Source organism: Emydura macquarii, unplaced genomic scaffold, assembly GCF_026122565.2.
Source record: "Emydura macquarii macquarii isolate MOO-44397 ecotype Brisbane River unplaced genomic scaffold, CSIRO-AGI_Emac_v2 contig_1451, whole genome shotgun sequence".
In the NCBI taxonomy this organism is placed as follows: Eukaryota; Metazoa; Chordata; order Testudines; family Chelidae; genus Emydura; species Emydura macquarii.
This window is the reverse complement of record NW_027131588.1, coordinates 257,226-273,271: the sequence shown is the minus strand read 5'-3', so window position 1 is coordinate 273,271 and position 16,046 is coordinate 257,226. Positions and strand designations below refer to the sequence as shown.

The window sequence follows — 16,046 nt, the reverse complement described above, 5'->3', positions numbered from 1 at the left end:
AAATAATTAACATTATTTGGTCCTGTACAACATTTTATGCCATAACATTTTCTTTTCAATCAGGTGAAAATGAAATTCTTGAAACTCTACACAATATTGCAAGCAAGAACAAAATCTGGAGGTCCTACATTGGCATGGGTTATTACAACTGCTCAGTACCTCAGGCCATTGTGCGGAATTTGTTGGAGAATGCAGGATGGTAATGTACATCATTTCCTAATTAAAAGCATACATATGTTTCAGATATATTCTTTTTATAAATGTGGTACATAGACAAACATACAATAATGCTGTTTGCCGAGTAATGCGCCCCCTTGATACTGATGTTATACTGGTCAGATAGAAGTTTGATTAGGGGAGCATAAAAATATTCATCATGACTTTAGCAGGAGTTTATTCCAAATGTGGTAGTAGAAAGGTATTGTCCAACAGTTTTATGAATATAGGATCTGGGTTTGAGAGAGATCAGTGGGCCTAATGCAGAGCATTAGCTCAACAAATGGTACTAAATAATATGGTTATTCAAGATGAATTTTATGATGTGAGTGGGAAGTTTAGTTTACAATTTTTGGTCTCTTAACTTGTAGCCTATAGGACTGGCCTGCTTGCTTAGAATCATAGAGTTTGAAGGGACGTCAGGAGGTTACCTAGTCCAACCCCCTGCTCAGAGCAGGACTAACCTCAGCTAAATAATCCCAGCGAGGGTTTTGTCAAACCACAGCTTAAAAACCTCTAAAGAACCACCTCCCTAGGTAATCCATTCCAGTGCTTCACCACCCTCCTAGTAAAAAACTTTTTCCTAATGTCCAACCTAGACCTTCCCCCCTGCAACTTGAGACGGTTTCTCCTTGTTCTGTCATCTGCCACCACTGAGAACAGCCTAGCTCCATCCTCCCTGGAACCCCCTTTCAGGTAGTTGAAGGCTGCTATCAAATCCCCCCTCATTCTTCTCTTCTGTAGACTGAACAAGCCTAGTTCCCTCAGCATCTCCTCATAAGTCTTGTGCTCCAGCCCCCAATCATTTTTGTTGCCCTCCGCTGGACTCTCTCTAACTTCTCCACATCCTTCTTGTAGTGGGGGGCCCAAAACTGGACACAGTACTCCAAATGCAGCCTCACCAATGCCGAATAGAGGGGAATGATCACTTCCTGTGATCTGCTGGCAATGCTCCTACTAATGCAGCCCAATATGCTATTAGCCTTCTTGACAACCAGGGCACACTGCTGACTCATATCCAGCTTCTTATCCACAGTTACCCCCAGGTTCTTTTCTGCAGAACTGCTGCCTAGCTCGTCGGTCCCCAGTCTGTAGCTGTGCATGGGATTCTTCCATCCTAGGTGCATGACTCTGCACTTGTCCTTGTTGAACCTCATCAGATTTCTTTTGGCCCAATCCTCCAGTTTGTTTAGGTCCTTCTGTATCCTATCCCTACCTTCCAGGGTATCTACCACTCCCCCCAGCTTAGTGTCATCTGCAAACTTGCTGATAGTGCAATCTACCCCATCCTCCAGATCATTGATGAAGATGTTGAACAAAACTGGCTCCAGGACTGACCCCTGAGGCACTCCGCTTGTGACCAGCTGCCAGCTAGACATGGAGCCATTGATCACTACTCATTGAGCTCTATGCTCTAGCCAGTTCTCTATCCATTTTATTGTCCATTCATTCAACCCATACTTCAACTCGCTGATAAGAATACTGTGAGAGACAGTATCAAAAGCTTTGCTAAAGTCAAGGTATATCACATCCACCGCTTTTCCCACGTCCACAGAGCCAGTCACCTCATCATAGAAAGCAATCAGGTTGGTCAGGCATGACTTTCCCTTGGTGAATCCGTGTTGACTGTTCCTGATTACCTTCCTCTCATCCAAGTGCCTTAAAATGGATTCCTTGAGGACCTGCTCCATGATTTTTCCAGGGATTGAGGTGAGGCTGACTGGTCTGTAGTTCCGTGGATTCTCTTTCCTCCCTTTTTTGAAGATGGGCACTATATTTGCTTTTTTCCAGTCATCAGGGACCTCCCCCCATTGCCACAAGCTTTCAGAGATAATAGCCAATGGTTCTGAAATCACATCAGCCAACTCCCTCACCACCCTTGGGTGCATTGCATCCGGCCCCATGGACTTGTGTATGTCCAATCTTTTTCTAAATAGTCTTGGACCTCTTACTTTAGTACTGCGGGATGTTCACCTCCTTCCCATTCTGTGCTGCCCAGTGCAGTAGTCTTGGAGCTGACATTGTCTGTGAAGACAAAGGCAAAAAAGGCATTGAGTAGCTCAGCTTTCTCCACATCCTCTGTCACTAGGTTGCCTCCCCCATTCTGTAGGGGGCCCACACTTTCCCTAATCTTCCTCTTGTTGGTAACATACCTGTAGAAACCCTTCTTATTCCCCTTCACATCCCTTGCTAGCTGCAACTCCAGTTGTGCTTTGGCCTTCCTGATTTCATTCCTGCACATTCGAGCAGTATTTTTATGATCCTCCCTAGTCATCTGACCAAGCTTCCACTTCTTGTAAGCTTCTTTTTTGTGTTTAAGCTCACCATAGACTTCTTTGTTAAGCCAAGCTGGACGCCTACCATATTTGCTATTCTCTCTGCACACGGGATGGTTTGTTCCTGTGCCCTCAATAAGGTTTCTTTAAAATACAGCCAGCTCTCTTGGATTCCTTTCCCCTCATATTAGCCTCCCAAGGGATCCTGTCCATCAGCTTGCATATACCTTTTCTTATGGATTTAAGGATTGTTTTATTATAAAAGTGATAGATTCATATTAAAGTATTATAGCTGTAATGCAAAGTACCTTACAGGTCACATGGTGTATGAAAGCTAAGGCAGTTGGCATACATATGTTCAGGGCCTTTGGCCCAGTTAAGTAATAATGAGTTAAAGGATAAAACATACATGGTTATAACCTTTACCCTAGATAAGTCAGGAGGCATCAAGATGGGGGGGCTGTCTCAGTTTATGCCCTGAGTAAACTTCACAGATATACCACAAAACCCACAAAAGGGCCAGAAATAACAAAGGTGAGATAAGTGAACCGTCTGGAACCATCTGGAAAAGATATGGATATGTCATTAATATGCATGAATCTGCCAGTATATAGAATAAGTGTACCCTAATAATTTAGGGGTGAAGAATCCAAGTTTGGATTTAGGAGGACCCATATTGTTCAGGATATAAGAAGGGGAAAACCATGTTCTTTTGGGCAATTGTCAGTTACTCCTTCTTGAAACTTCTTTTAGTTATATTGTTAAGATCTTTTGTTCTTCGTTTATACTTAGTATTATTTGTAGTGATAGTCTTAGCCTGATAGCTCTTAGTTCGTGAGCATTGCCTAGCTCTCCACCGTTCTACTCAAGAGTTGAGGAACCAGACATCTCTCTCAACCAGGTCATCAGGGAAGGGTGTGAGTATATTAATCCAAAGCATACCGTATAAATATATATATCACATGTCTTTAGAATAAGGCTGTAATCCTATCCATTATCCATTTGATTATTCATTTTCTTTTAATCAGTCATTTCTTTGTCAGTTTATGCTTTCTTAATAAAAGCTTATAAAATTATGCAGATTCGGCTATCAGTGTGAGCATTCCTGTCGTGCACCACGGGGGTCCCTATAAAACTCTCCTGGAGCCTGATTCTGGGACGAGAACCTCCTTATCTTCTGATCAGATCAATTGGCGAGCCTATAACCCCATTCACATTACTAAACACCCAGAAATCAGGCAAAAAACTCATATTCTGATGTGAATTGAAACACTCATAACTTTATTTACTTTGAGAAAAATGACTCCAGACTAAAACTTTCTATCTTCTGCCCAAAATTTAAACTTGTTCTTTTAGATTATCAAAAAACCAAAAAAAAAACCCTATTTTTTTCCTCACTGACATCTGCAGTTGCAGGCGGATATATCTGAATATCATGAGAAGCAGTGATGGTTATGTACTGATTGTAAGGAAGTAGAAAGCTGTGGAAATCGAACCCTTTTCCCGTGAGTCTTCTCTACCTCAGTTTCTCAAACAAGGGAGCTTAGACGTCTTGAATACATAATCAGAATTCCTGAACTTCTCTGAATAAAAGCCTCACTTTACTAGTCACTGAAGTAGATGGGTAAATGAAGTTTACCCATTGTTGCTATAAATTTTTGGGTGTATGGAGTGTCTCATTCAATTTATTCTGAATTCCGGCAACAGCAGTACTCCTATCTGGAAGACCTGAAAGTATTGTCATTAAAGCTAGAACTTTGACTGTTCTCATTTTTCAAGAATCTAAAAAGGATAAATTTCCTTTAGTTAGTTCTCGGATTATGTTTATACCATGTGCTTCACTATGATAGTCATGGCCCTTTTTCATTTCCTGATGAAGACAGCGTGGTCAAAACAAATAGTTCAACCAGAAATGTAGATAGAATATTTAAAATTCAGAATTAAAATGTGGGAAAAGTTAGAGCATTAGTGTGCCAAAGCCAACCGTTGCCTCCCTATCTCCATCCACTCTGCACAGAGACTGAAGATCATCTGATTTTCTGAAACCTTCCATATGCACATCAGAAATCCCTTTATCCCCAAGTCACCTCCACACAGAGAGGAGGAGAGACTAAGATCTCAGTTTAAGTCATCACTTCCAAATCAACTTTGGTTTAAATAAAAGTGAAGTTTTAAAAGGCAGTGAAGACAGTTCTTGGGATTAAAAAACGTTAAGGAGAATATAAACACAGCTAAACTGATCACTGTAAAAAGCATTAACTAATTTCAAAGCTTAATTTATGTAGCATAGTGATTAAATAATGTGAAAATCTTAAATTCATTTTCAGCTAGCTGTGGCCAGCCAGCCTTTCAGCAGACCCCTTTTCCAGGATGCTGAAAGACTGGCTGGTAACAGCTGGCTGAGAATGAACTTAATGTTTTAGTCTTGCTTAACCACTGTTCCGCACTACTAAGAAGTCTGTGCCCGGGTGGGATCTCTTTACTTAAATATCAGGTATCTCTCACTCCCAAAAGTCACACTCTCTTTTGTGTGTCTACACTACATCTAACACAAGGCTGCATTTGTCTTGTCCCAGACATTGTCCTGCAACATTTATAATCTAAGTAGTTCAGCCCTGAAATAGTATGGAAATATTAAAAGTGGATAGAAACTTTCTAGGAAAATGCAAAAAAGCAAGTGGATTCATGGATTATAGATTCCGAGGCCAGAAGGGACCACTGTGATCATTGTCTGACTTCCTGTACAGCAGAGGCCATAGAACTTTGCCAGAATAATTCTACATCATATCTCTCTTACCAAAACATCCAATCTTGATTTAAAAGTCAATGATGGAGAATCCACCAAGACCCTTGGTAAATTTTCCTTATTGTCAAAAACGTATGCCTTGTTTCCAGTCTGAATTTGTCTGTCTTCAGCTTCCAGCCATTCGATTGTGTTATACCTTTCTAATATAGATTGAAGAGCCCATTATTACATATTGTTCCCCATGTAGATACTTATAAACTGTAATCAAGTCACCCCTGGGATAAAAGTAAATTTTAAAAATTTTGTTTTACTAATGTGGTGTTGGTTAAACAGTTAAGGAAAACATTCTTGGAATACCCTTTTTTTAAAAAAGCACAGCTCAGCACACAAAAGCCCAAGCCTTTGAGTCCCAGTATGATGTTTAGTGCTGTAGAGAGCAAAAAAGAGCCAAGTCTATACAAAATGTTTGGTTTTAAGTCAAACTTCCCTAGCAAGTGTTGAATTTTAAATGCTAGATGTTGAAATATTGCAGCCCTGTACTTTACAGGCTCATGGGAAATACTAGGCTTTTCTTCTCAGTTATGCACCCCTGACACTGAAATTTCCCAACGCCTGGGTATCCTAATACAGAAAATACGCATGCTTCAGGGTGATGTTCTGTATTGAAATATACCCTGGCCTTGGAAAGTGGTTAGCATAGAGAGATTTGTTCACTTGACGTGTACATCTCAGTTTGAGACATGACCACACATAGTTTTCTGTTAAGACAGTTGGGTGTGGCAAAAAGAAGAAGTGAGAGGGAAAGATTAGGGATTTTCATTTAGTAGTGAATGCATTTTCAACTGGGAATGGGAATATTGTCAATTTTTAGAAAACTTGCTGGAGAACAGTCTTCCAGGGAAGTTAGATGCTTCTACATAGATGCTTATTTTCCTAGGAGTCTTAAAATGAGCTGACTCATCCAGACAATGATGAGCAACAACTTTGTTGACAATGAAAGAATGAACAGATGATTAATTATTTATATAACATTTTGTCAGACTAAGGCTATACACTTGTGTGACCCATCCGTGGCTAGCTGTGCCTAGGGTTGCCACCTGACAATGCCAAGGTCAGGGCAGGTTGCAAAAGGAGAGCCAGATTCTCCCAGCACTGGTGAGCGACACTGATGTCAGACTTCCCAACCAGCCACAAACAATGCTTCTGCTTCTCCACACTGGTTATCAAGAAGCTAAAACAGAAATATACACAGCTCCCTTTATTGCATTTCAGTCTCTGGCTCCCAATCAGCCGCTTGGTCCAGTAAAGAGGTAAGTTATTTAAAACTTTATGCTCTTTACCAAAAAAGTTCTACTGACCCCAAATGGTCAGCCACATTACCAGATTAATATAAGTTTGGATCTTACTCAAAATACCATTCTGCCAGCCAATCCCTTAGTAACTAAAACTAAAGGTTTATTATAAAAGGAAAGAAACGAACTATAAGAGAAATATTAAATGATTAAAGCAATCAGATGCATACAATTATTTGAAAGTCCACATATATCAGGTTCCTAGTAGAATTGTGGAGTTTGCAGGCTTGTATAGTCCCTCTGGTGTACATCCAGTACCTGGATGATTCTCAGTCCTTTGATTTACAGCTTAGTTGTAGATGAGTTGATCCAGTGATAGGTGAAGACTAAAGACAAAATGCTGCAGCTGTCTTTTATGTCCCTTGGCCTTTGCCATGCTGCTTGTGGAAATTTACGGGAATAAGATGGAGTCCAGGGTCACATGAGTAAGTCCTGGTGACTCATCAGGTACATCCCTAGCTTCTAGCCTTGGGCCCATTGTACCTGTGAATTTCCTTAATGGGCCATTAAGCTGGCTAGTGCTGCAGCCATTCTGTCTGGGCTGTCGCCCAGAAACACAGCATAAGTTGAAATAGAGATATTGTCATGTGGGCTGGCTTGAGTGGGGGGGCATTTAGTATATTGGGTGACATCAGTATGGCAGAATCATAATAATCCATGTGGGATATGCCATGTCAGGTACTGTTAGGAAGGTTGTAATGTGCTAAGTAAGATAATAATACTTATGTTCATGTGTGATATGTGAAATGGAAGTTATAGATGTATTGGAGATATCTGTATTTCAAATTGTGCTGCCTGGGCAACACCCCAGATAGGAAGGCTGCAGAACAATGGCCTACTTATGGCCCATTAAGGCATTCCCAGGTGCAAGGGGCCCTGAGGGAGAGGCCAGCCTCACCACTAAGTCACCAGAACCTGCTGACGTGACTCTGGACTCCATTGCAGGCAGCCTATCTGATGAAGCGTCAGGACTGTCCCATGTGACTATGGACCCCAGGCACACCGGAGGAGTCACCAGGATTGGCCCATGTGACTATGGACTCCATTTTGGGTCTTGTGACTGCCCACAGGCTGCATGGCCGGGGGAGGGGGTTTATAAGATCAAACCACAGGATCCATCTTTGTCTTTGTTCCTGTCCAGTCTGCAGACATAGACCTATCTCTGGACCAATTCATCTTGCAACTGAACTGAAGGACTTAGACCCATCCAGGTACTGGATGTGAACCAGAGGAAACTATACAAGCCTGCAAATCCACATTTCTTCCAGAAACCTGAAGTATATGGACTTTTAATCATTTGTATATCTGTGATTTACTTTAACCCTTTAACATTTCTCTCATGGTTTATTTCTTTCTTTTTACAATAAACCTTTAATTTAGATACTAAAGGATTGGCTTACAGCGTGGTATTTTAGGTAAGATCCAAACTTATATTGAACTGGTGCTGTGGCTGACCCTTTGGGGTCAGAGGGAACCTTTTTAGCAAAGAGCAGAGAGTTTGAGTAACTGGTCTCTTTGCTGGACCTGGTGCTGATTTGGGAGCCTGGAGCTGAAATGCAGTAAAGGGGGCTGTGGGCATTTGTGGACTGGCTTCGTGATATTCAGCGTGGGGTAATCAGAAGCAGTTCGTGGCTGGTTGGGAAGCCGGGCTTTAGTGTCACCCACCAGCGTGAGGAGAATCTGCTCTCCTTTTGCAGCCTGCCCTGACCTTGGCATTATCAGTTGGCTACCCTGGGCACGGGTCGTATCACAGATATATCAAACATATCCATAACTTCTAATACACCCATAACACATGAACATAAACACTATTCTCTTACTTAGCAAACTATAGCCTTTCTAATGGTGTCTGACATGGTACATCTCATATGAATTATTATGATTTTGACATATTGATGTTAAATAATATCATAAATGGTCCCCCTAATCCAGCCAGTGTCACAACTAGTTGTTGTTATAAATGCCTGAAGTTTGAACACATAACTAGCAGCTGTTTGAGTTCCAGCTTCCAGAAAAGTGCTTGTTTAAGAGTCTAAAAGATGTTACATTTTCTGCACTCTTTTAAAAAAAAAAAAAAAATCAGCTTGGTCAACCTGCTTCAAAATCAAACTTATTAAAAAAAAAATCAAATTTTTGGCCAAGACAAGATGAGAATTCAGCTGAAAAGGAGGCTTGGTGTTTTTGATGGGTTTTTTGTGTGTGTGCTTTTGTTTGCAAAGGACGTGGTCAAAGTTACTAAGCAATGTGAGTCTTAAGGCTGTAAACAATAATCCATTCTAAACTATGGAGTTTCTACCAGGCAACTCTATAAGGGAACAACTTGTTCCATTTTTTCACTAGATTTTGTCTCCAGTTACAGAGCATTGTATATAGTTACAGGCTACTTGCAAACGTTGACATTTTCATTCTTAACATATTTGATAAGAAAGATTTTATGGGGTGATGGGGTTTCATTTTACCATTGAGAGGAAGTTCTGTTTTATGGTATCGTGACAAGCTCTTGTGGTCTGGACACAGAAAGAAACGGCTTGCCATTTTTTAAAACCCATTTAGTCTTAGTATATAATAACTGATTTATAGCATTTCAGCTCTTTGAAATCCAGACATGACTTTTGCTTGTGGGGCCACTGCAAAATATTGGCTATTTATCAAGCATTGGCTAATTATTAACTAATACTTCAAAACCCTGTAGTATGGTGTAAACTGCACAGCAGAGCTGCACTGTGTAAAGACTACACATTTATGTGCACATGATTCCTGATAGTCTTCACATTATCATTGCATTGAGCTGTTTCCCTAGAAACAGAGCTAATTAATTCCTGTGATGTGACATGAATGTGAATGAATCACCAAAGAATATTTGGCTTCATAAGTAAACTCCATCTAGATATAATCTTGTGCATCTTTCATGTTAATATTCATAGTCTGTAAGAGATTGAGTAGTTTGGCTTTTGTGCTTTTCTGCTACAAAATTGCACATTGTAAGAAAGGGGCTCATTTTTTAAAAAAAAGTGTGTATGCGGTTGAAGGCAGTGAGTGTGCATACTCTTCAGGAAAAACACAAGCAAAAGGCTAAAGCTTTCAAAGGGCTTTAGTCCCATTTTTGAAAACTTTACCCAGTATGCCGTTTCACAATTAAATGTAATACTATACTGAGTATACTTTAGTAATTTGTTTAAAATAATTTGTGTTTTTGGGGAGGTGAGGGGAAGAAAGCTATCTTATTTTAGTATTCTGTATGTGGATGGCCACTGTGCATGGTAACGCTAGGTTATGGATATGCAGTACAAATTCTTGTTGTTTAGTTTATATGGTGCTCATGAGGCTAAAGTTCAGGATCCTTGAGAGAACTTCAGATGGACCTATAAAAATATTTCAGGACCAGTGAAATTTTCCAAGCACTGAAAAGAAAAAATTAGAAGGTTGCACAGATTAACTTAAATTTAGCATTTCTGAACTTTAAAGTTGCAAAGCCAAACACTCAAAAGTTCAACACAGTTGTGTCTGTAATACTTGCATAATATTCTGCATGTGTGTTTGACAGACAAACATTCTTCATGATACCTTTATGCCTTAATTTATGTAGGCAAATATTGCTGTCTATATCATATAACCCTTATTGCTACAATCTTGATTTAATAGTGAACCACCTGTTACTCAAAATAAAAAAAGCCAGATAATTAAAAGCAAATACTGGGAGTATTGGCTTCCTAATATTATAAAGCATAGTATCTCACATCTTGTGTCTCATGAACACACCCAGCTGGTGGTGGGGTTCTGGAAACTTTAATGTCCTCATTTTTAAGATCAAATGTCTTTGTTACCTGTTAGTTTTCAAAATGAATGTTCTGTATCCCTGGAAACCTGGGAATCCATACACTGTAGAGGTATAGAGTGTATATTTCTAGCCCTGGTGGCACATGATATTGGATTCTCCAATTTCAAGGTCCCTTGAGAAGTTAATATAAACGAGCAGGCAAAGAAGTGATCATTACTGAACCTTGACTACAAATAGTAATTCTTGGGACATAATGTTCAGTGATACCGGCTAGGAAAAACAAGACTACAGAAAGCATACTCTTGTGGACCAACTCAAATTGATCCTGGAAGGGCTTTCTGGTCAACGTGATAAATTCACCCCTGCGAAAAGCGTAAGGCTGCGTTGACCGGAGGGCATTTCACAGAATCATAGAAAATTAGGGTCGTAAGGGGCCTCAGGACATCATCTAATCCAACCCCCTGCTCAAAGCAGGAAAAACCCCAAATAAATCTTCCCAGCCAGGGCTTTGTCAAGCTGCACCTTAAAAACCTCTAAGGATGAGATTCCACCACCTCCCTCGGTAACCCATTCCAGTGCTTCGCCACCCTTCTAGTGAAAAAGTTCCTAGACCTCCCCCACTGCAACTTGAGACCATTGCTCCTAGTTCTACCATCTACTACTACTGAGAACAACCTAGTTCCATCCTCCCTGGAATCCCCCCTTCTGGTTATTAAAGGTTATTATCAAATCCCCCCCTCATTCTACTCTTCTGCAGGCTAAACAAGCTTAGTTCCTTCAGCCTCTCCACATAAATCATGTTCTCCAGTCCCCTAATCATTTTTGTTGCCCTCCGCTGGACTTTTTCCAATTTGCCCACATCCTTTTGGGGGGTGCAAAACTGGACACAATACTCCAAATGAGGCCTCATCAGTGCCAAATAGAGGGGAATAATCACTTCCCTCAATTTGCTGGCAATGTTCCTACTAATGCAGCCCAATATGCCACTAGCCTTCTTGGCAATAAGGACACACTGTTGACTCATATCCCGCTTCTTGTCCATTGTTATACCTACGTCCTTTTCTGCTGAACTGCTGCCTAGCTTATCGGTCCCCAGTTTGTAGCAGTACGTGAGATTCTTCTGTCCTGAATGCAGGACTCTGCACTTGTCCTTGTTGAACCTCATCAGATTTCTTTTGGCCCAATCCTCTAATTTATCTAGGTCCCTCTGTATCCTAGCCCTGTTCTCCAGCATATCTACCTCTCCCCCCAGCTTAGTGTCATCTGCAAATTTGCTGAGAGTGCAATCCACCCCATCCTCCAAATCATTAATGAAGATGTTGAACAAAACCAGCCCCAGCACTGACCCCTGGGGCACTCCACTTGTTACTGGCTACCAACTAGACATCAAGCCATTGATCACTACATGATGAGCCTGATGATCTAGCCAGCTTTCCATCCACCTTATAGTCTATTCATCCAACCCATACTTCCCGTCGGCACAGCACAGTGGAGACGCTGCAGTAAGTGAAAGTTAGTAAGTTGACTGGAGATACGCAAGCTACACTTTGTAGCTTGCACATCTCCCATCGACGGCTGCTGGCAGTGTAGACCAGGCCTAAGAGAACCGAAGTCATATAATCCTTTCAGGAATTGTACAGATGCTGGGTAACTCAGTTTAACTGCAGTTTCTAAATGGTTAGAAAAACAAAGTACAGTAGCACTAAATGAAAACTCTAGATATGTTCTTAGACCTTGTAATAAACTCACGTATATACATAAATTCTTTTTGAAATTTTCAGAAATACAATAGTTCTGTATCTTTAGAGAATAGAGTTTTCTGTATCTTTATAGGATCTGCCATTTCATCAATACTTCCAAGCAGAGATCTAGTTTGAGGCAAAGTAGAACCAAAAGAGTTGGCTTTGGAAGCAATAAAAGCTATTTTCAGAATTGTAACATGAGGACTATTCATTGTTTTCATTAACAAAAATAAAATATATGTGACTTTGAAATATTCTGTTTTCCACTGCTTTCTAAGGCTTGGTCTACACTGCTGGTGAAATTTGGTGGCAGTCGATGGGAGATACCAAGCTACGCAGAGTAGCTTGCATATCTCTCGTCGTCCTAACTTCTATCTACCACGGCATCCCCACTATGCTGTGCCAACAGGAAATGCCATCCCACTAACGTAGCGTTATTGTTTTGTGGGAGTGGATTAACAGCATTGACTTCCGGATTGATTGAGCGGATCTCCAATGCCACTCAATCGATCCTGCAGAATTGTTCTAGTAGCGCTGAGAGTGCCGCTGTCCATATAGACATACCATAAGCCAATTATTTTGGTCAGTAGCCCAACCTTTGATTGAAAACATGGGTTTCCTAGACAGTGTCTGCCTGCCCTGCTTCAGGGACAATTTCTGTTGTTACACAGTTCTCTTAATCTTGTGCCTTGCTAGGCACGCATAGGGTATGTCTGCACAGCAAAGAAAAATCTGCAGGATGGGAAGGTCCCAGAGCCCAGAAATCTACACAGCAATGAAGCAGCCCAAGCACCACAAGCCCAAGTTGGCTGGCACAGGTGAACTGCGGGTTTTTCTTTGCCATGTAGACATACCCTTAGATTGCATCTTCCGAACTTTCAATAATATCTCAGAGTGTATATTCATACAGATGAACAAGAAGTCCGATGACAGAAAAACAAGCATAGACAAGCAAAGAAAAAAAATTCAGTATTCAGTATTAAAGATTTAATTGGCTATCATCTTTGAAAGCTCGTGGCAACAGGGGGAGGTCCCTGAGGACTGGAAAAAAGCAAATATAGTGCCCATCTTCAAAAAAGGGAGGAAAGAGGATCCAGGGAACTACAGACCGGTCAGCCTCACCTCAATCCCTGGAAAAATCATGGAGCAGGTCCTTAAGGAATCCATTTTAAGGCACTTGAAAGAGAGGAAGGTGATCAGGAACAATCAACACGGATTCACCAAGGGAAAGTCATGCCTGACCAACCTGATTGCTTTCTATGATGAGGTGACTGGCTCTGTGGATGTAGGGAAGGCGGTGGACGTGATATACCTTGACTTTAGCAAAGCTTTTGATACGGGCTCTCACGGTATTCTTATCGGCAAGTTAAAGAAGTATGGGTTGGATGAATGGACTATAAAATGGATAGAGAACTGGCTAGAGCATAGGGCTCAACGAGTAGTGATCAATGGCTCCATGTCTAGCTGGCAGCTGGTCACAAGCGAAGTTCCCCAGGGGTCGGTCCTGGGGCCGGTTTTGTTCAACATCTTTATTAATAATCTGGAGGATGGGGTAGATTGCACCCTCAGCAAGTTTGCAGATGACACTAAGCTGGGGGGAGTGGTAGATACCCTGGAAGGTAGGGATAGGATACAGAGTGACCTAAACAAACTGGAGGATTGGGCCAAAAGAAATCTAATGAGGTTCAACAAAGATAAGTGCAGAGTCCTCCACTTAGGAAGGAAGAATCCCATGCACAGCTATAGACTGGGGACCGGCGAACTGGGCAGGAGCTCTGCAGAAAGGGACCTGGGGGTAACGGTGGATAAAAAGCTGGATATGAGTCAGCAGTGTGCCCTGGTTGTCAAGAAGGCTAATGGCATATTGGGCTGCATTAGGAGGGGCATTGCCAGCAGGTCACGGGAAGTGATTATTCCCCTCTATTCGGCATTGGTGAGGCCGCATTTAGAATATTGTGTCCAGTTTTAAGCCCACCACTACAAAAAGGACGTGGACAAGTTGGAGAGAGTCCAGCGGAGGGCAACAAAAATGATTAGGGGGCTGGAGCACAGGACTTATGAGGAGAGGCTGAGAGAACTGGGCTTGTTTAGTCTGCAGAAGAGAAGAGTGAGGGGGGATTTGATAGCGGCCTTTAACTACCTGAAAGGGGGTTCCAGTGAGGATGGGGCTAGGCTGTTCTCGGTGGTGGCAGATGACAGAACAAGGAGCAACGGTCTCAAGTTGCAGGGCGGAGGTCTAGGTTGGACATTAGGAAAAAGTTTTTTACTAGGAGGGTGGTGAAGCACTGGAATAGGTTACCTAGGGAGGTGGTGGAATCTCCATCCTTAGAGGTTTTTAAGCTGAGGCTTGACAAAGCCCTGGTTGGGATGATATAGCCGAGGTTAGTCCTGCTTTGAGCAGGGGGTTGGACTAGATGACCTCCTGAGGTCCCTTCCAACTCTAATATTCTATGATTCTATGATTTGGTCATGGATTATGGGACTTTCTGGGACCTAAGGGGCCTGCTGGGCCTGCCACTGACCAGCTGTAAGCTCAGGCAGCTCTGTTCCTCCCCACTGCTCCCTTGGGTATTTTTAATAAAAGTCAGGGACAGGTTGCTGCTTCTGTTAATTTGTATTTATTGGACCTGTTCCTGCCTTTTACTAAAAATACCCATGACAGAATCTTAACCTGGCTTATTATACATACTACTTCTAGTTTAAACTTAAAGAAAAAATACAAAAAAGTCTTAAGAGGAAGGACTGAACTTTCATAGGTCATGCGTCCAGACAGCTCTAGATCTTACTGGCTTGTTCAAGTCAAAAGTCTGCTTGCCTCTCTGAGTGTTTTCTTTAAATCGCAGCCTGATTGCCTAAATTAGTTTGGGAATGTTAACTTGTAGAAACTTCCTTTAATCAGAAAAAAAGTGAGTGAAGGCCATGTTTTCCTCCAATTTATTTGCATAAGAGGCTGCTTGTGTTTCTTTGCCATTGTGCTAATCATTCCTCTTCACCTGATTTATTGTAATTGTTATAATGCTGATATACTACTAAGCCAGAGTTCCTTTAGTAAGAACCCAATTTTATCTGCTGCGACAGAATTGATGTATATAAAACTTCAGATATTTACCTGCTTATACAAAACAAATTTCAGGAAAATTCAGACAAATCTGATTCCCTGGACAAATCAAATCATTAGTTCAAATAAAGTGGCTGGTTTTAAGTCAGAGTGTTAAAGTTCAGGAATTTGGCAGTGTCTGTAGCCATCTTCAAGGGTGAACTAACTTTCAAAATGAATTTTCTATTAAAAGTAAGCTCCTTTGTGTGTTAGCATAGAATAATTAGTTATGCTATGTACAGAACTGTTGAATTTCATGAATGATAACTGTGCTAACATGGAGGTCCATACTTCCTTGACTTTTGTGGTGTTTAGAAACTTTTTCTCCTTAGCAGAATTGATTTAAAAATGTTTTGCTGTAAATATTTTTGTAATTCAAAGTCATAACATGGATATCATTAAGCTGTATGAGTGATTATGTACAGTTCTGCAGCCTTGTCCGTCATATGCATTAAAGACTTTATTGTAAACCATATCAGCAGGGAGCAGAATTGGGGAGTCATAAGATGAGACATTTCTTACTGAGAAAGTTCAACACAGGTTTTGTGTACAATGGCGCAAGAGTCTGATTTGAAAACTATTATCAGACAACATTCTAAATGGAGAAACATTTGACTATTTTCTTGAAACTATGTGCTTCTGTTGTGTTGGGACATTGGAAAGCACCTTCAGCTTGCTTGACATCTGTTTAGAGCTGCATATTCTGAACCTTTAACTGTAAAGTGTCTCTTCCAATTTATCACCACTCTAATACATGGAAGTATCCTATGGAAGTAAGAGAGTGGTTACTTTTTCAGCATAACAGGGTTTTTTTGCATACTGTTTTTCCTGGCCATGAA

The 16,046-nt window shown here is 41.2% G+C and overlaps 1 protein-coding gene across 3 annotated transcripts in view; it reads left to right on the top strand.

Annotated features, from left to right (window-relative positions):
* The window catches only part of GLDC (glycine decarboxylase), an 89,722-nt gene that overhangs the window by 16,519 nt on the left and 57,157 nt on the right, over positions 1-16,046 (top strand). For all 3 annotated transcript variants that reach the window (XM_067553075.1, XM_067553076.1, XM_067553077.1), the window contains one exon: positions 64-199. In XM_067553075.1, the coding sequence (XP_067409176.1) occupies positions 64-199 (136 nt within the window). Of the gene's footprint in view, positions 1-63; positions 200-16,046 lie in introns of those variants that run through there.